The sequence below is a fragment of the Drosophila teissieri genome, chromosome 2L, assembly GCF_016746235.2.
Source record: "Drosophila teissieri strain GT53w chromosome 2L, Prin_Dtei_1.1, whole genome shotgun sequence".
Lineage (NCBI taxonomy): Eukaryota > Metazoa > Arthropoda > Insecta > Diptera > Drosophilidae > Drosophila > Drosophila teissieri.
The window spans coordinates 10,705,013-10,729,206 of NC_053029.1; the positions used below are offsets into that span (position 1 = coordinate 10,705,013).

The window sequence follows — 24,194 nt, forward strand, 5'->3', positions numbered from 1 at the left end:
AAGCTGCCACATAGGTAGCAGTAAACTTGTTTAATTCCAATTAATAAAATTTACAAACAAAAAAAAAAAAAAAAAAAAGGCACCTAATATTTTCTTATCAATGGCATTGCTTAAATGCAGAAAGGCCAGCAATGGGTACACCTCCCACATTGCTAATCTTTCATTAGTTTAGTCTATAGTTGTGGTATAATTTTTGGGGCTGCAATGCCCCAAGGTGTCGTTCATTGAGGGGAAAGTTTTTATTACCACATTTCAGAATTGCCAGGGGCAAACCTCCTTCGCAAGCTCAACATTTTTCGGCATGAATGCGTTCGTGTGTGCGTGTATGTGTGAGTGTGTGTGGGGGTGTGAGTGTTTGTTGTTTAACACTTCCGGATCCTGCAATTGTTGCTATTGTTGCTGCGGCCATAGTTGCTCAACAAAAGCTCAATGGCGCTGTAAAATGTAATCATTGTGGCGTGTAATTAGTTTTTGTGTGAGCCATATAGTACAAGGGCGCGTGCAGTGGTGTGCGTGTCTGCATGCCACATGCATGTTGGTATAAATAAAATTTATTATTGCATTAACGTTGGCTGAGCTCCGTCGCCCAGCTCACTCACACACTCGCACTATGCAAATGTAAGCACATTTGGTCAACACCGACTGCGTTTCGGGGGCGGAGTGACCACTTAATTGGGTATCGGGTGGCAGGCGAGGGCAGTTGAAAGGGTTCAAGGGGCCAAAACATCTTCACACATTTCAGTTCGGGTAATATTACCTATCTTATCAAGAAGTTACCACAATTGCTTGCTGTATCTCATAATCCTTATCACCCTCCACTTTCAATTGGAACTTCCCTCGCTTGGTCGCTCTGCATTAACTGCAATGACCGCTCACCACATGTCGTATTAGTAATAATAATTTACGGAATTCTGTTCTCGCTCTGGTTGCTGCTGTTGTTGTTGTTGCTGCTCAATCAATAGTCACTTTTGAATGCGAGTTGTACGTGTGTCTGTGCGCTTTGATTGGCGGTTGTTTAGGGCCACCACCCACCCCCTCGTGATCAACACCCCCTTTTGGCCAATTGATTTGCTGGCCTCTTTGCTGTCGCCACTCGAAGCGAAGCCCCCTGGGTGCCGGAAATGCCACGCAATTTGTTTGTTCGCACTCAAGCCGCAAACATTGTGAAATTAACTTGTTAGCCATGCGCCGAGCTGGGCCAAAACGGCAGGGGGTGTCAAGGGGGCGAGGAAAAGGGAAAAGGCGGGCGTGGTTGCCGTGGTAATTGACATTCGGTTGGTAATGGGGTGGTCTAAAAATAGCGGTAATTGGTTTGCATTTACTAAATCATCCGTGGAGCAGGACAAGCCATAAATTTAAGTTGAAACTCAAATCAAATATCGACAATTGGTCATTTCGTTGTGGGTAAGGAGTAGCAGTAAGTTGAGTTTGAATTGCACCTTATATTATAATTCAAATCCTATACTCCTTGTGTCAACTCATTTGTGCTAGCACTCATTTCTGAAATAAATTTCTAAGTGTCACAATCTATTGAACAACTGTTTAGAAATGTTAAGTTTAGTAAACATTAAAAATCGCTCCAAATTTTGTGATCAACAGGATGAAAACCCACTTCCCATGGACCGCAACACGGATGCTGCGCCACTGGATGCCAAAAATGTCCACCACGAGTGCGTAACTTCCAGTGTGGAAAGCCTGTTTCCTCGGGCCAGCCGTATTCTACGTGGGATCAGCTCGTCGCTCTGGTCACGACCTTGGTGTCCATGCAATCAATCCACAGCTCCTGCCCGCCTGAAGACACATCCCAATGAGCTGAGCATCCTGCATCCTCCGCGAACGCATTCGCAGCCGATCCCCCCGTGGCAAGTCAGTCCGGCAGCCTACGTGGGATATCGTTACAGATTGCGGAGATAGTTATGGGTTCCGCATTGTGCGAATAGAAGTGTGCCGGCTGAAATCAAAGTTGGCGCCGGTCGATATTCGCCGGATCGGCTCTCCGGCGGAAACACTGTGTTCCTCCCATTTCCGCCTGTTTCGCTTTGCCACTCACCATGACGACACTAAGTGGCATTCAAGTTGCATCCAATCCGTAACGTCCCCATCTCCCCCCTCTGTGTTGCTGGTGTCCGCTTGCCTGGCTTGTGGTTTGCGTTTAAAGTTTAAGTGGCGCAAAATCAGCGCTCTTGCACTGGAAGAAACTGTGCGAGTTCTAGGCTTAAGATTATAAAGTACTAAATTTTAAGCAAGTGTGTTTTCTATAAATATAATGTATTTCTAACTTTTAAAAACATGAGTTATAATTAGAGAAAGCGGAAATATTCATTTGCTGTTTTACCCAGAGTTTTTTGCAAGTGTAGAGCAAAGTGGTGCACAAAGTGTAACAAGCCACGACATCCAGATCCCGACATCCAGACCCCGCTCGCCCTTGGCTGCTCGTGGATGGAACGACTTCATTTGCAACATCAATCGCAACCTCATCAAGTTGTCTTCTGGCAGCCGCACTCATTACGGCGATGGCAGCTGAAGCGACTGGCTGCGTTTAATAAAGCCGAGGCAACCCCGACTTGGAATGGGTATTAAATGGGAGGATTGATGGCGCTCAGGGCGGCTGGGCTTAATTAGCTTTAATGGCTTAATGCGGGCCATCGCCGTTTGGGCCAGGTTCTTCTGGTCCTGGTCCTGGTCATAACGGACAGAAGGCGGACACAGGACACAGGCCACAAGCCGCAACCCATCCCGTTGCTAAGTTGTTTTCGATTTGCCACCTCCACACGATGGCCCACGAGCAGAGCAGCAAAGTGCAGAAAGCACCCCAGGAGTGCCACTCGAGTATTAATGGCTGCCAGCCGTGCCCCGTGACACTTTAAAGCAATTTTCCTGCCAAACAAATTTCCGGTGAAGCGCACAAAAGTTACCCGGCCCGACTATTTATTTGCCCCCAATTGCGAAGGAACTCTGCTCCGAAGGAGACCCATTCACACGTAGCACACAACTCCCATTTCTCGTCGTTGCAACGAAACTTTGCCTCATAACTTCGCATTGAGGAAGATGCATATGCAACACGTTCGTGCCATTCCCCGCTGCAATGACTCAGGTACCCAGTTTTCAGTGTCTTTGAATCTGGAGCACGGATGTGCTTCTCCGTACTTGCGAGCCACTGACTGGAAAAGGTTTTAAAACCATATCATCTTTTAAACAATTTTATAACTTATTAGATATCAGTTTAATAATATTCTGTTAGGTGTTGGACTCGTTTATACTTAGCAAGTACTGATAGATTAGCAGGGTATGCACGGGTCTAAGCTGTGTCCTTTCTTGCAGCTTACACTTATGTACAGTAGAAGTTTCCACTTTTTCTTGACTCTTCGACTTTCGCACAGAGCACGGAATGCTATGGTGAATGCAAAGTGAGCTACGGCAAAGTAAAAATGAGTTAGGATGAGGAATAACCTCGGGAGAGGGATGATGCAAACGATGAGGAAAAGTAAAGTTAATTGAAAAGTAGTGTTTCCTTTTTATTATGACACACATTCCCAAAGCACTTTTCTTACGGGAAGAAAACGAATGTTGCATATACATCGTTGTCCATCCATTTTCAAAATATTTGCCGTACTTTCTTAAAAATCTCAGTTAAGTCCATTATTAAAGAAAGGAAAAATAATTAATTCTATTGGAGAAAGCTTTATAAAACTAGCATTTATTTCGTTTACATTATGACTCACTATCTTATCGACTGATTTCCAGAGTATACATTAAGTTTACATTAAAAAGGACACAGGTCATTCTAACATATTGCCCATTGCTCTTCAGGGAATTCGATAATTTCCGATAAGCTTAAATAATTTATACCAAGCTTAATGATATGTGTTTAATGTTGCAAGTCGATGAGGTGATTAACAACGTTAAGATGGTTTCTATGGGGCTTGGTCGACAATACATTTTGACCGCAGCCTTCGTTTTGCTTAGCAAATTAAAAAATACAATAAGCGAGTAATAGACATTCCTAGCTGCTTTTACAACCTACTGTCAGCGATTATGATATATTTAAATAAGTCCTATCTTTGTGGCCGTCCCTGTGTTTCCTATCTGGCTATCACGAACAAACTTATCTATAACTAATTAACAATACATGCATAATTTATTAACTTTTCATTATGATGAGAATCTAGAACAGAGAGACAGCACCCACGCAACTATTTGTAAAAAAAAATATAATTGTGCAGTACGAAAACGACTGATAACTACAACAGGAAATTTCCATGGAAATACAGCGAGCAGTGGATTCGAGATAAGTTTTGTTTCAGAATTATTATACATTTAGCCCTATAAGTCTATGAGTATTATTCGGATCCTTCTTCGTATGCTGGAACGTGGAACTCAGCTAAGAATTTTGGAGTGTGGCTTCTCCTTGCCATTTTTGCTGATCAGTGCATCGCGTCCTATGAAAAACGTGAAATGTTAGACAAATTGTTAAACCTTGATTCGATTATAACGCACCTTCACTTTCCGTTGTACTCGCCACGCCCATCAGTTTAAGATTATGAAGCAGGGCGCCCAGGTTAGAGCGATCGTCCAAGTATTTGCTCTCCAAGCGAACCATTCCGAGCTTCTTTGACTTCGTCTGTGTGTGCCACACGAGAATTTCGGTGCAGTTATTGCCCCGCGGCTCTATCAGATTCATTTGCAGGCCGATGCTGCGCAGAAAGAGATCCTCTTCGTAGCCAGGCTTGTACGGCATATTTACATAAGGATACTGTGCCATGTACTCCAAACTCACGGCAAAACCGGCCATGTCAACGGGCCAGCGTCGACCGGCCACCCAGGAGTCCAGGAAAGCCACAACCTTGCCCTAAAAAACAGAAAGATAAGATTAATACTTTTCAAGATAGACAAGCCGAATAAAACTAAATACGAACTGAATAATCAGTGAGATGGCACGCGATAAATCGGCGCATATAATTTATATTCTATATTACTGATAGTTTTGGCACCATCGTTCCAATTATTTGGTTCGTTAATAATATGATTATCTTACTTTGCGCACAACTGGCCCGCTGACCCCATAATCAGCTATGAGACCTACGGGGAACATGGAAACCCGTTGCGTTTTCCGGATTTCCGAGAACAAGCGCAGGTCGTAGGTGTTGTCATCGTCCCCGAAGTAAAGTATTCCATTGGTGAGATTGTGCTGCCGCAGCCACTGCAAGGCTGCCCTGCGATTTGCCACGCCTCGCGGCGCTGGCTTCTCATTCCGGAATTTGCTGGGCATCGGACTCACCATGTGGGTGAAGGGAATACCTGTGAGTAACAATGGTAAGTCATTCAAATCGAATCTCCTCATAATAATAATATGCACACTTACCAAATCGATGGAGCAGCGTGTCCATGAAGCCATTGCACTTCTCCTGATCATCGGCCACCAGCCAGTGCAGTCGCGGCACATGGAGCAGCGTGTGTGCCAGCCGGGTTAGTTCCGGGATCTGCTCCCGCCGCGGATACGTTGGCGTAACAAAGTATATCACGGGCAACTGGCCGTACTCGGATTGCGGCTTATCCTGCATGAACTGCCGGCGATCCTCGTAACTTTCGCTGCAAATGTGAACGGTTTCGTTCAGTGGCCGGAAATTCATACCATCTGTGGGTGAGCAAAACGAGAGTTATACGGTTACACGGGGTCAATTACTTTTGGCATTCCACTGCCGCGACGAGACGTGGATTTGATGAATTAATCAGAATTCTCAATTACTAAAATAGCGCAACTCATTGACCTCTGGCCGCAGTTGAGGCAGCCCGCCATAGCTACGTGACGTAGTGGCGAGATCGCAATCTGACGCTTCAAAGTGATGGAAAGTAATCTGTGCGGTGTGTCTTAATATCTGAAAATGTGTTAATCAGGTTTTTTTTTAATGCTTCGCAACAAAGCATTTACTGTAGCTGGTCTGAAGTTGTTTGGATAAAGCGTCTGTCACTATTTCAACAAATCGAAACGCCTAAGAGCCTGCAAATGTTTGTTCTATGCACACATTTCAAAGATCATACGATCGAAGATATCTTCGAGCTAATTAGCTAATGGGTTGATACGTGCTAAAAATCTTTCGCCTTCTATCTAGCTATATTAAAGTTCGGATCGATTGCGTGTGCCGATGCTATTAGAGAACCTGCTCAGTTATCCAGAACGAGAGTGAAAAGCACGCAATTGGAGCAACTTTTGGGGGGAAGACCCATTACCGATTTATATGAATGATAGCCGGAAACAAACAATGAGAGGGGAATAAATTCCCAGCCGGGACCCCAGAGGCCGCAATATAAATGGTAATATAAGGGGGCTGGCGAAAGTGTTCCCTAATAAGTTATTTAGTATTGACAAAGTCAACACAACCCAAGCCCCCCGTTCAATCGAAATGCAGCGCACACAAAGCGGCGGGTTCGATCAACCCCAATCGAAATCATAATGGTTTGCGGGTATTCCAGATGACAAATACTATTAATGCAGGTTGATATAAAGAAACGATAGTGGGGCTGGCTGCCCCAGTACATCCGATAGCACAGGTACACCTATTGATGGGGTGCGACACACCAATCTGGCCACAATCACAACCTCACGTACAGCTCTGCGGTTGATTGTGGCCCATATCTAGATTATGAGGAACCGTGACCACTGCCCGATTACACTCTATTGAGAATTCCCCAGACACCTGATCTACCGCTTGGCGTGAGTCACAAATTGTTTTATGGCCCGCCCTTATCGTATTCATTCACTCTTTTGTTGAACACTCAAAACAAAAGATCGAAACCCGGCAAAAAAAGTGCTGAATAAAGGAATGACTGCTGTACTCAGTGTTCCATTCCCATTCGCAACCTCTTACCAGTTACCTATCAAATCGACTATGTTGCTTTTCCTCGAAATTTAAGAAGGGTTCTTGAGAAGATACGAAAAGTAGTTCAGGTTATATGAGTAATAGAGCGGTATCTGTAATATGATAACAAAGAAAGAAGTGCCTACGGCTGACGTTTTTAGACATTTCTACATTCTTAGAGTAGATTAAGAGTAGAAGTAAGGTGCATCGTGTGCTAGCACCGATATAAGATCTTATCATATATATGTACATATAATATATGACCAAATATTTCGTGGCTTCTTATCTATGAAACGCTTCTAGTGAAATTCGTATGTTATCTCACGGACCTACATATTTTATGAATGTAGCTAGATGAAGAGCAACTTTGGATTGCCAATCTCATAAAAAAGAATTAAGGCTTCTTTATTTACCTGGCCATACAGTAATCTTCCCCCGTAAATTGCAGGCCACAAGCCAATATAATTGAACTTAAATGTTTATTGGACATGTGTTTAAGATTCCACAGAATTGGCTTTCACGCCATGCAATTCAAATTACTCTGGTTATATGGCGGCAATTCACAGATTGTAAATATTTGTGTAGACACTGCGATGGCAATTTGGCACGGTAGCATGCCTAAAGATGCATAATTCCAATGTGCTTGGGGCACACTCGCAATTCGAGCAACAATAGCTGGTGGAGCAGGGGAGCAGTGGCAGAAACACTTGACACGCGCAATTGAAAAGATACTAGAACCGAAACAGACCCGAAACAGATGAGCAGCTGGGAATTTGCATTGCACGGTAGCTAGGCGAATTATAAATATATTTATTTTTCAGCTCCGCCGAATATAAAATGGTGCAACAACAGCGATTGCCAGACCCACAGAACCCCCCGTGCCCCTAGTTATACATACAAGATGTTGATAAGATTCTGGCGATGTGTGAATTATACACATGAAATGGGAGGCAAAAAACTGCTAAAAGCTTTTTCTTTTTGTTGAGCTGAGCATTGCAAGATCTAGAATCTAGAAAATTGTGGGGGAATGTGTAATGAGATAATTGGTGCCACTCAATTTGCGCACTTGATTTTGATTTTCTTGCCCAAATCAACCGTAGATCACATGTTCGTAGATGAAGATAGAAACATGATTATTTCTTTTGGTTTTTTAGTGAAACACGATCCTTAATCGCCAACTCAGCTAATTAAATATATGACTAAAACCCAATCAGGAGTATATGTATTTTGCTCAATATAGGTTTAAAGCTAGCTTATGGCCAAAAACACATTAACCCTTTAATGGGCCATTCAATGAAAATGCCAAGTAAACTGGAAAATTTGACCTTGTTCCGGCTTTCGCTCATTGCAATAAAAAGCGGCCAACAGGCGAATCGATGTAATTGCCGCTGCAGGCGAGGGTGGGTGGCTACTTCCATATACATATACATCGCGTTTGAAGACAATAGTTACCGAATAGATCCAATTACGGTTAAATAATAAAAAAGCACCACATAATAAAGTAGCCAACGTAGCCATGCGGTAACTAACGCATGCAATAACTCAGAAATAACTCAGTGGTGGTATTGCAGCGACTTCCGCTTTGATTTGATATGTTGCAATATAAATGATAAACAAAATTCGTGTTGGAAAAATAAAAAATTTTGTAAATAGAAAGAATGATATATGTATTTCCTGTGTACAATGTGGTCAAGCGAGTTAACTGCTCTATGCTCTAATGTTCTTGGAATTTAGTTTATATTTGTTTTGTTTTTAAAGTTTGTTTTAAAAATATACTAGCGTATTTCGTCATTTTAGGTAACTTTTTTTCCAACTCAAACAAACGCAGTTTGCGCACCAAAGTGCCCCACAATTCGTAGGGTGACCTGAGCTTTGATTGGCAGTGGGCCAAACTGAAAAGTGAAAGTGGTGGCAGAGCGGCCAATTCACTTTCGGCCAGCAGTCGTGCAAAAGCACCAGCTGCATTGGCACTGCATCTATGGGATGAACTTTAGTGTGGCAGCGTGACTCACGGATTATGGGCTTGAAACGATGCCGTTTTCGGATATGTATCTGCTTGGACTCTTGCTTTTCTATCTTGAAATTCCATTCGTAATCCTCAATTTCTTGCGTTCTTTGACTAAGGTTCCCCCGGAACTCCTCCTCGTCTGCATTGCGGTCATCCCCCTTGGGCTCGTCATGGCGGGTATATCGCAACAGCCAGTCTGGCGGTCGGGACGCCATTGCGGGGATCCACTGCTTACCTAATCCATGGTGAGATAGCTCCTCCGAGTCCTCGGCGCCACCGCCCAGTCCCAGGGCGAGGCGAGTGTCCCCGCTGAGGGTGAGGTAGCAGAAGGCGACGAAGAACAGTGCCCCGGCCACCAGGGGCACTAGGCAGCGTCTCCTGGCCACGCCCCCCTTCCTGACCATGGGATGCGGTGGATGCGAGGCTGTGGTGGTGGTGGTGGTGGTGGCGCTGGCGGTGCAGCTGCGTGAGTTGCACTGCCGCCGCTCGATGTCCTCGTTATCCTCGTCGGAAGTCTGCGGCTCGAGTGCCTGGTAGTGGGCACTAGACATGTTTTGAAATATTTTGGATTTCGACGGTGCACGCGGCTTCAGCTGGGATGGTGGTGGTGGTGCTGCTGGTAGTGATGTTGGTGGTGCACTTGGTGGTGATGGTGGGGGACGAGGTGGAGCTGCCGCGGCATGCCCCGTCCATTTGTGGTGAGCCGGGCGTACCTCCTGGTTGTCGCAATCGTATTATACAACTTGCTAGCAGCGACCACCCGAAAATTATGCAAATTGCCCCGACATCTCTGCACTTTGGCAGCTACCCGTGCTCCGATTTATTTCCGTGCGCGCCGTTTGCTATAAAAAAAAACCATTCAAAGGCGAACTTTTGGCCGCAGCACTGTCGCGAATTACGGAATCGGAAGCACTCAAAACAGGCCGTCACACTCAAAAATCAGAAAAAACAGAAAATGTTGCTTATATCTTTCTGACCGACCGTCGCACCGTCGCTCTCTGCCTATCGCTCTCTCTCTCTCTCTCTCTCGTTTAGCGTCTTGCCCGCCGCTGCGATTTTCGGATGTGTTGTTGTCACCGCGAGTTTGACACTACTGCTTTACTTGAGCAAAAATCGGGCGAATTTGGAGAGCACCCACCACCAACACAGCTGACGCAGGGTTGCATGCGGTTTGGGTCCCCGCTAAGCCAAGTGCCGCTTGTGCCGCCTGCAAGCCCAACTAACGGTTTATTTTGAAATGCTTTAAATAATTAAATTAGTTTCTTAATTAGGGAATTAAATTTGTTTCTTAATTAGGAAATCAAACTAGTTTCTTAATTAGGCAATGCAATTAGTTTCTTAATTAGGCAATTAAATTAGTTTTCGAATTTATTTATTTATTTCATAATTTGGTCAAGTTAAAATTGGTTCATATTATTGATCGCACCATTTAAATAAATTGGATTTGAATCAATTTTAAATAACTACACTATTTACCTTTTTTTCATTCTAAAATGAGTTCTAATTTATTTATTTAACTGACAAAAATTGTCCAATCACGGAGTCAATTAAATATAAAACTTGTGTTCAAATTTCGTTTTTGTATATAAACATATTATATATTTAGATTACTTAAATTTGCTATGACAGTTAAAAAAAGCCTTCTCGAAATGCAAATTTCAAAGTGAGTTTGCTCGATTTCGATTCTGAAATGCCCATTTTTAGCACGCACTTGATATGCCCGTGGAGTATTGAAATTTGTTGCCCTATCTTATCTAATCGGCAGTTAAGCGATTTTAATCGTTATTACTTAACCAGAACGATGTTTGTCTGTTTGTTGGCCACTGATATTTGACTTGGCTTCCATTTCACAATTTTATTTGGCATTCCTAGAACCCGCACCCCAATTTCCCCTTTCGAAAATTTGGCAAAACAATGTGGTCGGTTACAAACGGCGAGTGTGTAATACATTTATTGTTTAGCGTATTCTCTTGGACAACTGGCTACAATTGCGTTCTTTTAAGTGTTTCATACAAAAATGAACAATCTTTGTGTGATTTATTGATTTTGTTAACAAAGCAAATATTACGATTAAAAGCCACTTAGTTTCTCACGTTTGTTGCTGTTCTTCCAGCTGCTGCCACCGCTGACCTCCACCTCCTGGACGAACTGCACTGCAGCTCCAAGTGGGTCTTGGACAAGGCGGAGCAGCAGGCGGAATGGAGCAAAACCCTGCACTTATGGAATTAATTAATTAACTAAATGTTATGAAGAGAACTCATAGGTGGATCAGGGGGACGGCCAGACGTCTATGCGCTGCCCACTTAGATGTTAGCCTTGATGACATCCTCCAAACGCTGGGCGTTGGCACCGGCGAACTCCTCGACCTTGACGCCGTTCTTGAGGAACACGAAGGTGGGCATGCTGGAGATGTTGAATTCCATGGCAATGTCTTCGCAGTCGTCCACATCAACCTGTAGGAGAAGTGCGATTAGTCAGGATTTCGATCAACATAGTGATAAGACTTTACCTTCAGGACGACGACGGAGTCGGCGTACTGCGTGGAGAGCTCAGCCAGCTTGGGCGAGATCATCTTGCAGGGTCCGCACCAGGTGGCGAAGAAGTCCAGCACCACCAGCTTGCCGGATGCCTTGGTCAGCTGTCCATTGAGGTCGGCCTGCAAGTGAAATTGTCAACTATTATTATCTCTGCGTAGTATCATCACACATTAGCGCTATTAATCTCCCACTCCATGTAAGACATGTCTCGTTATTTTCTCCCTTGAGCAGGTGTTTTCAAACTTTATGATTCCAGATTGTGGATCATTAATCCAGTCCTATTGTAAGTAGGCCTGTACTGGGGGAGGCCCCGCCATTATCTCCAACATGTGCGCGATAAGGCGGTGCTCTGCTGACACAAAGTTGTCAGACATCCCCAAAGTTGCCAAGTTGTAATCGGCCGCAATAATCGCTGATTGGCGGGTTCAATATGTGCGCCTCGAAAACTTGTGAAATCGGGTCAATTTCATTTCAGTTTCTGTATTGCACCCCCACTGGGCGAGAAATCAATATTTAAAGAATTTCCAAATTATATGTGTATATATGCCGAAAGGTGTGGCGCTCGTGGGCGGTAGTTCCAGCCCCTTTCGTCCACCCATTTCCCTGCCCGTGACACGTTTTCCCAATGACCTTTAATTAATTGCTGGCGATGCCAATCGCAGAACACATGCAAGCACAGAGCTCTAATGAAATTGACGAGTTCACTTGGAATGGGCAACCGGTTTTCGAGGAATTTGCATAAGGCATACATGAATTTTAACTTGATACAAGCTATTTTCGATCACTTGATCTTCCATATTACCGATTTTGATCAGGCTTAGATCATTTCCATTGCAGACTCATACGACATCATGTGATGATTAATCTGGAGATGGTTTCTGGTAATCTGGTGGTGATGGTACTCGATGACTATTGGCAACTATTCAATTCAAAGATGACTCAAAACTCAAAAACAGTTGACTCATTTATCAATCCATCACATGAGCAACCAAAAAAAGATAGAATAGATATTTCCATCATTTTTGTTATTTTTTAGTATTGTTTCATTTTGTGTTAGATAAGGTTTTTGTGTTTTAATATTGTTTCATTTGGTATGCGATAATGTTTTTGTGAATTCCTATGCACTTTTTGATTTTTGAACTCATTGTATAAAAACCAAGACCGCAAGAAGGCAATTGATAGTGTTTGAGTGTATTTACATACAAATATAAGCGAGTATTGTGAAATAAAATAAAGAGGAATGCTTTCGCGTATCTACTTTCCCATACTTCCTGACGTAAGATTTGTATTTATGAATTGGAACCGGTTCCTCACCCCGCAACTGGCGTCATTTTCTTACACTTGGATCGCCGCGCATGGCGCGCAACTTCCGAGTGGAGAGCACACCCTGTGCTGTAGCCACTTTTCGAATATTTCTAACCAACAAACCAGGCCTCGACCACGATAATGAAATGGCAAACTCATGCCAGTCGCACACAGTGGTACTACATACATATGTGGATTCCATAGTATAGTATATCTCTTGGCACAGTGTCCGATTAGCTCGCTCGGGCAAGAATATTTCAATCAAAAATTCAAAATTTCCGTTTCCGTTGCGACCGAGACTGAGAACGAGACCGAGACCGAGACCCGTTTTTGCGGTCCATGGGATGATATCATTATCATTTCGCTATGCCATTGGATTCGAACTTTCTCGTCTGCCAGCAGCTTTCTCGCTCGTCTCCACCGAACGTGAGTTCCTTCTATTGGCGGGCGAGCATTTAGCGTATGGCGTATGGCGAAAAGCGTCCCAAATTCCATCATTCAGATTCAGAGTGAGTGGGTAATTGGAATGCCGCTGCCAATGCCATATTTGCAGCCGAATAACTGAATTTCAAAGGGTCAAAGGGCAGCGCTATTGGGTTACCCAATAGATGACGGCTGTGGCTCCATAGATCCGGTTGGAGTGACTCACCTTATCTTTAATCTGGTACACCATGTTGGCTAGGGGATGTGGAGACGGCGACGGAACCGGTAGAAATGTAAATGTACAAAAGTTATTTAATTAGCACACGGGCAGCTCTTTGCAGCACAGCTAAATTTTTCACGACACTGAGCGCAACGCAGTTGCTTTTATAGATTTCTTTCTCACGCTTACGCTGAAAATGCTCACTGCCGCTCTTTTTGTGTATGTATGTGTGTGTGTGGCCGCGTTTGGTGGAGGTGAATTTCAAATCGATTGACCGATTGGCTTAAAAAGTAGGGGTACCCTTTACGAGATAGTTATCGCTTATAACTAGGCGTTCAATTATATTCATAGTGTGTAACTTTATAAGCATGGGAAAGTGCTAGTAATTATATGTGCAATTGATAATTCCTTTTAGAATTCTTTTGCTTTAGGTCGAGACGGAATGTTTCATTTAACAAGAATTGCGATAATTGAAATTCGTTACATGTTGTTCAAACTTGGTAAAACTATACCTTAATCTGAACTCAAATTTATTTTTAAATATTGTGAATGGAATAGGAAAAATCCATTAAAATACTTCTTCATAATAGTAATGCATGTTTAAATATCTATTATCTTGGCTGTGAAAATAATAGTTTAGTAATGGTTTGGTGCGTTTATCGTAAAGCACTCTATTGTAGTTCAGTCTGTTACCGGTAGGGGGCTCATAAAAATTGTTAGTAGCAAATAATACGAGAAGAACTTCCAATTTATTTGGTTATTTACACACAAGTTCTTGCTAATCGGAAATAAGCCTTCGTATTAAAATATAATTATTTTCTATCGATCTTAAATTTCAAAACATTAAACACACTGTCAAATCACTACGGGAATTGTTAAGTGAGTATATGCTTATCTACAGTATTTTACATGCATGTTACCAACATTTCTACACAGCGCGACATCTATCTCTGCTTTCTGAAACCACACCGTCAAAACCGTTACAGATTGTTTATATTTAAATTGATTTCCAAAAAGAAGCCATATTTACGCAGATAAATTAAATATTAAATAATTTACTTTTAGAAATCAACACTTTACATAATTTATTTGCCGAGAAAACAATTGGTAAACCGTTTAAGACTACGCGTACAGATGGAAATTAAGATTTCACCACTATGTTTAACACTAGGTTACTATGCTTAGCTATCAACTATGAGTAATCCTCCGGTGTCCGGATTGGTTAAGTACTATTCAATGGGTGACCGATGGGGCGAGGGCTGTGGCTGCCGCCGCCGGGTGGTGCAAGTGGTGGTGGTGGTGATGGTGGTACGTCAGCGTGGGCGGTGGCGGCGGAGGCGGTGGGTGGCCAGGGGGCGGGGCCACTGCCGCCACAGTGGACACTCCGGCTGTGGCAAATCCACCTGCTGCCGCCATTTGTTGCTCATAGCTGGTGTAGTGATCGTAGTAGCCGCCGTAGCCGGCTTCCAGGCCATTTCCGGTTGCCGTATTTCCGGGTGCCGTGGTAGTTCCGGTGTCAAAGTAGCTGACGCCATTGTAGCCACTACCGCTCTCGTAGTAGTGATGACCCGCTGCCTGATTGCCGCCGAACTGTTGGTGGTGGTGGCTCTGCTGCTGGTGGTGGTGCGACTGCATCTCGTACTCCGCCTTGGGACTGTAGTAGTAGTCGTAGTTGTCCTCCACATACGGCTGCGTCTCCACGGTGGCGTTGTACTTGATGGTGGGTCCGGGTTCGGCCTTGCAGCTGATCTCCTCCCGACCACCACCACCACCATCACCACCCAAGTGCTTGATCTGCGAGTAGTTGATGAACTCCGGCTCCGGAGTGGCCAGTTGCGGGCTGGAATCGTAGGCCACTCCCTGGCACTGGGTGTGTCCATGCACGGGAACACCCATCGCAAAGCTATTGCCGCTGGAGGATTGCTGGTACGCGGCCAGTTCGGAAATGCTGCAGGTGTACGGCAAACTGGGAGATTTGCTGGGCGCCGCCGTTGCCGCCGCCGGAGTTGCGTGGTAGATGGGATAGTTGTAGGTGATGTGCTGGTGGTTGACCGTGAATACATTGGCTGCCGTCTCGCAGGGCGCCGAGGACTCGGATCCACTCAGCGGCCAGGAATTGGCGCCGTAGTTCGCGGATTGTGACAACTGGTGGCTCCTCGCCGCGGTGCCATCATCCAGGTAGCTGCAGGTGCAGTGGCTGTAGCCGGCGCACTTGCCACAGGCTAATGGGAGATGCAAATTATAAAAAGCAATTGTTAAATAAGCCAAATAATCCAATTAGTTATATTGCATTGCTTTCTTCTTGAGTATTGAATTTAATGAGCTATTCTTATAAAATAGACATACCATTGTATTGATATATATCCAATGCGGTGTGAGCCAAAGGATTGCTGGCAGCAGGACGCTTGAGGACCTTGCTCATCAGGCTGTGCTGTTGCTGCTGGCGGGAAAGGAAAGGATGGGTAAGATATATAGTTCCCGGTCGAAAAAAGAGTGTCTATCTGGACTCACCTTCGCCTGCTTGACCAGACCCGCAATGACCGACTTCTTGGCGGCAGCTCCATTGGCGGCCTTTCCACCCTGCGGCACTCGGCCAAAGGCGCGCTTGGAGACACTGGAGTTCTTCGGATCCGGACGCAGGTGATCGTGCACTCCCTTGGCCTGAAAGAAGATGGCATTGCCGGAGTGGCGCCAAAAGTGGGTGACCGGATAGCCGCAGTGGCCGCGACACGGCTTAATCTCCAGCCTGCCACCGCGACAACTCTTGTTGGGACACGCCTTGCCCTCCTGCTTGCGCCGCGCCTTGTCGCAAATGGCCGGGCGCAGATTGATCTTGGAGCCGTTGGGCAGGGTGCAGTGCTGGGAGCAGACCAGGACGCCCAGGCAGCTCTTCTTCAGTATGTTCACGTTGTGGTTGTTCGTGTTGCGCATGGCCCAGCCGGAGATGTGCTTCTTGGCCTCCTCGTTGTGCAGCGAATAGATGTGCCTCACATGCCCATCACTCCACTCGTTGAACTCGTCGAACTCCTGGTCGGGCACATGCGGCACAATGGCATCGTTGATGTCCCACTCCCGCTTGCCCTTGCCCGCCGACGACGACGACGGCATGGTCATGGAGCCACCCGCCTGCTGCTGACCAGCGCTGGGATTGTGACCCGGATGCGGACCCAGACTTTGGGGCTGGGCGAACTGGGTGAGCTGGGAATGATCGGGCTGCTGTGTGAGGAGTTGCTGCGTCTTGAAGCTGTAGCCATTTCTGTAGGGGAGATAAGTTTAATTTTATATTCACTGTTAAGAGTACTAGCAATTCAATTATAATTGTTCATATTAGTATAATCAAAAAAACAGCACAGATATTATGTAGTTATCTTGCAGGAAAGGTTAAAACTGTTGCATTACCTTAAGTTAAGTTTACTTTATTTCTCATTTTCACCTCTGCTCTTTTGTATCTAATTACTGTGAGTCACAGCTTTAACTTCATTGAAGATATTTACACTAAAACTCTTTATTTCGAGTAAAAACTCTAAGTGATCCATTTAACTGTGACTTTATTGCCAAAGCCTGAGCATCGTTTAAGGAATTGAAATCCCATCTTAATGGCGCCCTAAACTGTTTCGTAGGGGGCCATTCCAACTCAGGCCAATCAAATGAAATGTTTCCATGTGGTTTATGGACGTCATGAAACGCATGGGTATTTAGGCCCAGTTTAGAGGGCTGGTACCGTTACCCCCAATTCCTGTGCAGCGGGTAATCCAAGCTGGCCAGAGTCGAGCTGGTAATTCGAGCGCCAGTTGAGCAGGCGGAGAAGCATATTAAACCGACACTCCGAGACTCGTGAGTCAGCTGGGAATCGCTGGGAATCGCTAGACTCGCTGGAGGGCCGCCGCAGCCGAGATTCTCCATGTGTGGGAGTTATTAGAGACTCGCTCTGCAATTAGCAATAAATTTGTCTTCCATCGATTTCCAGTGGATCTATCCGATGCATCGAACCGCCTCGGTCCCCTGAGCGTTTTTATGTGTACTTGGAAGTCAGCAGGTTGCGCAGGTAACCTGTGCCGGGGATCACCTGGTGGTGGTCTCTTGGTCTTTGCCCCGATTGACCGATTGAACCTGTTCCGTGGTTAGTGGCTCGCTTTGTTTTGGGTCCGTAAATTGACTGCTCGACACTTCGGGGCGCTCGTTAGTCGCGCTTATCTGATGCTGATAGCGTCTCACTTCGTTCGAGATCTGTATTCTTGGGTCTCTCTCTCTGTCCCAGGGCTCATAATAAGTTTGTCACCTAGAAAATATGTCTCTATAAATCGAAAAGGGTTGGGGGGATCATCTTTGGCTCTTTGACCCTTTCACTCGAGCGCCGCTCCGCCTACGACTGTGTGTGGTCCGCCAGTTTCCGAGACTCGAGATCCCCCTTCCGAAAACCGAAATCCGAAATCTGAAATCCAACATCCAAAATACGAGTCACACCCCGCGGCTCTTTGGAGCGGGGATTGGAGTGGACCAGTGCCATTAACTAAGCTGTGGAACGCGCTCAGCGTGATAATAAAGCGTTTGAAGTCATTTACATTTTCCCTGACCTCCCCCGCCGCCTCTTTAGCGTTTGATTTGTGGCCCATTCCTCATCCCAGATGGATCTGAGGTGTTTGGTAGCTCAACACTTACGCAGATGCTTGGACTTAACAATCAGTTTTGATGGGGAATAATTCGAAACATTTGCACTAAAGGGTTTTTAATTCTTCAGAAGAAAAAGATACTTGTATTCCTTCTGATTTTGCAATGAAAAGAAGGATAAAGTGTTTGCTTAATACCCTTTTAAAAGTGTGTTCAACAAATGAATAACCTTTTACAGGATTTTATTTTTAGTTATAACTGACTGGTAATAAAATTTATAATATACATTTAAATTTCTTCATTAATGGATGGTATTTAGAACTTACATAACAACCATATTCCAATTGAAACAGCTTCTTAAATCCAGGTATTAGGCGGTTTATTTAAAAGTATCCAATAAAATGCAAACTGCTCCTAAATGAGTTTTCCGCGATTCGAAAGCCCTGCGAACAGGCAACACTCGCGCATTGTAATCCAATTAGGCGGCACTTGTATCCACTGGGCACTTGTATCTCGCGGATAGCCGTCGCTAGATGCAGCTCCTCGGAACGGATCGGATTGGATTGAACTGAGCTGAACTGAACTGAATTGCGCACGCGACGGCGACGATGGGAAACAACACCGTGAGAATGACGACCTTTTCGCTGGACCTCGAAAACAACCTGCAGGGCGGGATGTGCGCGCGTATCTGGCAGATACGAAAAACAAAAGAGCAGCAGCGGTGGCAGCAGCAGCAGCAGACAAAAACAAACTTCAGCGAGCGAGTGGTAGTGCCAAGTTTTGTCAACAAAAGGAATGGTATTATGGCTCTGGCTCCACCTACAAAAACCAACAAAATACCCGAAAGTGGGCTGAGGAGCGGAAAAGGGGGGGGAAGCGGGGGAAAGCGACGAGCCACCCGCATAATTTGGCAAAAAACTCCACGCAGCTGGCAGAGTGGTAATACGTATCCGTCAGATACATTGCCTTCCAGGCAGTCTCACTTGCTTCCACTTCCAGTCGTCTCTTCTCGCCTCCGATTGGTCGGATAAACACGCACACATAGGCATCGGGCCATTTCTCTCTCTTTCGAGAGAGCGATTTTGAAGTTCCGGCGATGGAGGAATTTCTGTGGCGGGGTGGGGGGGTGGCTACACACTCGATAAGCATCACAGAAATTTAATTACTTATTATGCCGCTTATCAGTCCCCATTGTTCTGCTTAACTCAGTTTAAGGATATGCCAACAAAATGCAGTGGAAACCTTTGGCAGAGTATGTACATACTCATATAGATATTCCAGGGTTTATCGTTTGGAAGGCTCGGCAGATTAGGGGGATGATTAATGGACTGGGTAATGCCGATCTATGCCGCTTAATAAGTATTGTACATTAAATTCCGATAACTGAGCTGGATTGCTTTTCAGTTAAATCACATGTGTGTATAAATATTTGCAGTGTTTAGAAAGGAGCTGCATTACATACACAAATTTAATGAAAATACCTTTAGAAAGTTATATGAAAGAGTTAGAATTAGTTATTTTAAATATTAAATATGTTAAATTACATTACTGAATAAATACAGAAAGCTTAAATAAGTAAATGTGCACGATACATTTTAATTTTAAACTTAGGATACACCTTGTTTCTAATGATAAGTAAGCATGTTCTTCCCCCAAACACAACAACTTTCCTATGGTTATTGGCCAAGTAAATTATTTTTCTAAATGCCACAACATGAGCATACACAAGTGGCAACAATATCAGGGTCAGATCAGCCAGAGGGTGAACTTTTTGGGGGGATGGGGGGACATATATGTATGTATGTAGCTGGGTCTAATGCTTGCTGCGTCTTTTGTTTTCACCTGATCAGCCCGCATCGCCATTTGGGCCAAAGTTACAGGGCACAAAAAATAAAATACAATTTATGCGTCCACTTGGTAGCACACACACACACACACACACACACACACACATGAGCACACACACAAACACACTCACAATTAACAGACCAAGAAGAGCAATTTAACAATTTAACAGGGAGAGCCAAAGAAATGGAGGAGCAAATAGGCGTTAAAGTGAAAATTGAAAATGCCGTTGACAGGAAATGTAAATGGTAACAAAAGTGGCAGCGACCACCGGTGGCAACTGTTGCTGCCCCTGCTCATCCACTGTGACCCGTAATTAAAAGGTGGGCAGGAGGGGATTGGGCCCAGATAGATACGGGATTGGGCCCGAAGACGCGTAACTACGCGGATGGCCTGGAAATGGCTGCTGCTGCTGTTGCTGCTGCTGCTGTTGTCGCTTTAACGCTCCACAGCAAATGATACGGGTGACAAATACATTTACCATATACTCGCACTCGTACCCAACCAGAAAGTGGTAGAAAATGCACAATTTCACAACTAGCTAAACAGCATATCCGCAGTATCTATCTCGATCCGGCTTATCGCTCGCTTTGCGGTGTGGCAGCTGCTTTTGGGTATTTGCAATTAATTGCTTAACATTACTTTATAAGCATGGATAGAGGGATAGTTTAATGTAGGCACACACACACCACACACCACACACACACACCCGGTGTGGTCCCACCTCGAAGTCATAGGTCCAGAGTCCCGCTGAGATCGTAGCGATCTCTAATGAGCGCGTGCTCCGAGAGCGCCAAGCTCCAGCTGTTCCAAGAAGGGCCTGTCATTGTGGCATCCACACCAAGATAATTCCAAAAGTTCGTTTTTGGCGCATCAAATTAATCATCGATCTGTTAAAATAAATAAAAACTGGTGTAATGGCTTTTCGGGCTTTCGACCCAAAAATATTAATAATTAATTTGCTCAGCTGCACGAAGAGAAACGAGGGATTATTGGGTGGATTATAAAATTATCAAATGTTAAGTTATTTTATATATTTGAAGTAATATATTATATAGTAAACAGCAGTGTGAAAAGCTTTAGAGATGCGTTTGTACTAATTAAGAAAAATCTTCTACACTTCCGTTGATATTGATGACCCCTATGGTCATCTAGGCAGATAGATATTTGATTGTTGACACATTCCCCCAAATTGTTTCTTCGACTGTAGTGGAATCTCGGACCACAGTGAAGTGTGACTTTGTGGCACCCAGCAAAGACAAAGGCCGAAGGCAATTTTTCCATTTACGCAATTAATTGGCCGTCACGCTGGGAGGTCCGCTAATAGACCAACTCCGAGACCCAGACCCTAGAGCAAAGCTCATCGGATTAATGTTTTGCCTATTGACTGATTGATATCCACAGCCACTCACATCACCCACAAAAAACCGGCGAACAAGAGGAATTGATTTTTAAAGTTTTTCGGATATTTTGACAAATGTGTGAGGAGCCCTCGCCGCGTTAGGCCAATGCTAATGGCCCTCTTCGTGGTCGTGGTCGTGGTCGTGGTCGCCTAAATGAGCTCGATTAGAACCCAATTACAAGGGTGGATGGCTGCGATGGCCCCAAGACTGGCCATCTACCATCTACCCGGGGGCGAATTACTTTTGATCGTAAAATTATGACCCATAAATTTAATTTTATGACTTCTTTCGCCTAACAGAACCATCAAAGAGCCACAAAAAACCCATGGTTCGCCATAAGAAAAACGAAGATGAAGATATCAAAAGTAGCGAGTACCGCGATTGTGGAGTGTGGAGTGTGGTGCAATGTATGGCAGGTAAGGTGGCAATATTACGCAGATCGCAAGCTGTAATTTTCGCACCGGAGGTGCTTAAAGACCCTGCCATTTCCTCATCACCCAAATTACCCGAAATCGCATCGCTGCCGCAGTTGCGCTGTCCTACACTTTAATCAGCTAAATGGACTGTTGAAAATTCGGCACATTCGCGGCACAATCAACCCGGCGCACTTGGCTCCCGACATCATCGTCCTTCGTCCTCCATCCTGCGAATCCCGCCAACTTATTGTTTGCATAATGAGCTTGGGGCGGGATCCCATTCCGGGCCTAATGTGCTTTGCTCATGAGCAGCTTGATTGGGGGACTACGGCCCATGATGCAGTACCATAGTTGGCATGTCAAGGAACTCGAAGACCCTCATAATGGAATCGAATCGAAGTTGGAATTCGTGGATACACAAATGGGGTGTTTCCATTTGCAGTTACATGCCTGGGGCACTTGGCGGTTCTTGTGTTCCAAAAGTGTGTATTGATATTGCTGATTTATAAATGAAACCTTATGGAACGTATAAGGTGATCTCAAATAAGGCAATTGCTACCAACTTAAGCCTAGTTTTAATGATAAATGCCCTTAAACATATGAAAGCAAGTTGGCATAGATTAGATAAATCTACACATATATGATCTTTGTTAATCTAAAACGCTCTTAAGGAACATAAGATATTAAGACCGTCTTTTTGCCCTTCCTTTTTGTCTTGACCAAACTTCTTATCTAAAGCGCATTACTTAAAAGCCAGTGCTTCTGTGTTCCTGATAGTGCGATAAGATAAGCCCCGACTAACTGGGTGATAAGTCTGGCTAGATGGCCAAGCCAGCTTAACTGGATTGCTGATTTCGATTTCGATTTCGTTTGGCAAACTAGAACTTGGCCTGCAGCAGATGGCCTACAATTGCGAACTGAAAAATCTCTGACCAACATCCCGCATGTGGCTGTAATCAAGTCATCCCAAACCATCCCGTCTAGATCACAGATCCCAGATTCCCGATCCCAGACGCAGAAACCAGACGACAGCGGCACGCACGACTTGACCTGCCTCAAGAGCAGCTGGACGGGATTGAGGATCGCGGAGATTGGGTGACGCAAAACGGGAAACTGGGATCGGGGAACGGGGATCGGAGACGCCACAAAGTGAACGGTGCGCATAACCGTTTAAGTTAATTACGATTATGATTACGATTACGATTACGATTATGATTATGACATGGGCTTGAGCTTCAGATTGTGGCTAACTTATCAGGCCATCAAGGGGGGATTATAGAAATGAAAAGTGCTGCGTGCAGTCGGCGGAATCTGGATATTGATATTCAATTAGTGTAACTGGATAACAGGTGGTACGGCACGGCTAACAGAACGAAGCGGCCCAGAACGAACCAAAGTAAATAATAACAACAATTAATTTGCTTTCGGAAATTATGGGCGTGTGGATGCAGGGCACGTAGATGGAATGGGATGGGATGAGGATGGAGATGGAGATGGAGATGGCTATGGCACGGGTTAACTTCAGTTAACTTCAGGTGGCTCCCCACTCCATCGCACTCGGCACTTTTCAAGCAGACCACGAAGAGGAAGTGGCTAAGACTGCGGCAAGCCGCCACTGCAACAGCTGCACTTCTTGTGGCCCAGAGTTATGCTGGTCCTTCGCTCCTTCGCTCGATTGCTCCTTTACTCCATTTGAGCATTTTCCCCTGCTGCTTCAGTTGCTCCGACTAGACGACACTTGGAGATTTAAATGCCTTGCGGGCACTGGGTCTGCGACGCCAGCACGTGCTCAGCATTCAGTTTCAGTTTCAGTTTGAGTTCAGCGCGAGCCTCGCAAAGGTGCAAACTAGAAGATACAAAACTAGAAGATACAAAACGAGAAACTCCCACGATCATTTGGGCATGCGATGCGAACCAGCCCACTCGAGATTGATGCATTGATGCCACCCCATCCATGATGATCGATCATTCGAACGGCTGGGATTTGCCCCTAAAGTCCAAACAAAGCCACTGACAATTGCCTTTGACAGTTTTTACCGTTTCCCTCGATGGCTGTTTATGTCGCGCCGATTATTTCCATTTCCATGCGCCTCTTTTTGCATATGCGGATTCTGGGACTCGGCATTCAGGCGAGTGATTGATATCAGTCAGCCAGTCAGTCAGTTAGTCCTTCAGTCAATCAGCGCATCAGTAGGGGCAGCTGTTTTGGCAGGCAGTGCTGCCTAATGGATATTTAAATTGCATTGTTCGCAGATTGTTCGGATTGTTAGAGGAAAGTGGGAAAAAAACTGAAATAAATATTCAAAAATCTTTCAAATAAATTATTACATTTTATCCTACTTAAACATACATTTTTATATTTAAATTAGTTTGTTATGTTCCATTGCTTTTAAGATTAAAAATATGTGAATATTACATATGAAAGCTATGCCTTGCTATATGAAATGGTTAACAATCATGGTTTGCAATGTAAGTTACTCACATTCACTTACATGAAATAGTAAAGTATCTACCCACTACAGATGTACCTACTCACCTTTTTTCGAATAATAAAATCGCATATATAGGAGAA

General features: G+C 44.6%; 4 protein-coding genes across 5 annotated transcripts; 1 reads left to right on the top strand and 3 right to left on the bottom strand.

Moving 5' to 3' along the window:
• Positions 1–1,497: 1,497 nt before the first annotated feature.
• LOC122626409 lies at positions 1,498–2,236 on the top strand. Its single transcript, XM_043806660.1, has one exon. It carries the CDS (start codon positions 1,549–1,551, stop codon positions 1,912–1,914), a length of 366 nt encoding a protein of 121 aa, XP_043662595.1. The 5' UTR covers positions 1,498–1,548; the 3' UTR covers positions 1,915–2,236.
• A 1,429-nt stretch (positions 2,237–3,665) lies between these two features.
• On the bottom strand, positions 3,666–10,038 carry LOC122615655 (galactosylgalactosylxylosylprotein 3-beta-glucuronosyltransferase S). 2 transcript variants are annotated; one of them, XM_043790699.1, is made up of 5 exons: positions 8,870–10,038; positions 5,363–5,635; positions 5,036–5,298; positions 4,498–4,849; positions 3,666–4,439 (listed from the first exon to the last, which is right to left on the bottom strand). In XM_043790699.1, the coding sequence occupies exons 1-5, from the start codon at positions 9,414–9,416 to the stop codon at positions 4,378–4,380; spliced, it is 1,497 nt and encodes a 498-aa protein (XP_043646634.1). In that variant the 5' UTR covers positions 9,417–10,038; the 3' UTR covers positions 3,666–4,377. The 2 variants fall into 2 exon arrangements, with proteins under 2 accessions (XP_043646634.1, XP_043646643.1); XM_043790708.1 differs by having other exon boundaries at positions 9,101–10,011.
• Positions 10,039–10,789: 751 nt separating this feature from the next.
• On the bottom strand, positions 10,790–13,521 carry LOC122615670 (thioredoxin-2). The gene is made up of 3 exons (XM_043790719.1): positions 13,357–13,521; positions 11,375–11,521; positions 10,790–11,318 (listed from the first exon to the last, which is right to left on the bottom strand). Exons 1-3 carry the CDS (start codon positions 13,378–13,380, stop codon positions 11,169–11,171), a joined length of 321 nt encoding a protein of 106 aa, XP_043646654.1. The 5' UTR covers positions 13,381–13,521; the 3' UTR covers positions 10,790–11,168.
• Positions 13,522–14,446: 925 nt separating this feature from the next.
• LOC122611988 (transcription factor glial cells missing 2) lies at positions 14,447–22,786 on the bottom strand. The gene is made up of 4 exons (XM_043785440.1): positions 22,560–22,786; positions 15,862–16,606; positions 15,697–15,787; positions 14,447–15,572 (listed from the first exon to the last, which is right to left on the bottom strand). The coding sequence occupies exons 1-4, from the start codon at positions 22,784–22,786 to the stop codon at positions 14,584–14,586; spliced, it is 2,052 nt and encodes a 683-aa protein (XP_043641375.1). The 3' UTR covers positions 14,447–14,583.
• Between the last annotated feature and the right edge of the window lie 1,408 nt (positions 22,787–24,194).

Coding starts and splice junctions, on each gene's coding strand:
- LOC122626409 (XM_043806660.1), top strand. CDS start 1,549: ATGTTAAGTTTAGTAAACATTAAAAATCGCTCCAAATTTTGTGATCAA.
- LOC122615670 (XM_043790719.1), bottom strand. CDS start 13,380: ATGGTGTACCAGATTAAAGATAAG. Junction 11,522..13,356: donor TGTACCAGATTAAAGATAAG/GTGAGTCACTCC, acceptor TTTCACTTGCAG/GCCGACCTCAATGGACAGCT. Junction 11,319..11,374: donor ACTCCGTCGTCGTCCTGAAG/GTAAAGTCTTAT, acceptor CTTCTCCTACAG/GTTGATGTGGACGACTGCGA.
- LOC122615655 (XM_043790699.1), bottom strand. CDS start 9,416: ATGTCTAGTGCCCACTACCAGGCACTCGAGCCGCAGACTTCCGACGAG. Junction 5,636..8,869: donor TCGTTTCAAGCCCATAATCC/GTGAGTCACGCT, acceptor GCTCACCCACAG/ATGGTATGAATTTCCGGCCA. Junction 5,299..5,362: donor CACGCTGCTCCATCGATTTG/GTAAGTGTGCAT, acceptor TGTTACTCACAG/GTATTCCCTTCACCCACATG.
- LOC122611988 (XM_043785440.1), bottom strand. CDS start 22,786: ATGCGCACCGTTCACTTTGTGGCGTCTCCGATCCCCGTTCCCCGATCC. Junction 16,607..22,559: donor ATTACAGCCACATGCGGGAT/GTTGGTCAGAGA, acceptor TCTCCCCTACAG/AAATGGCTACAGCTTCAAGA. Junction 15,788..15,861: donor GTCTGGTCAAGCAGGCGAAG/GTGAGTCCAGAT, acceptor TCCCGCCAGCAG/CAACAGCACAGCCTGATGAG.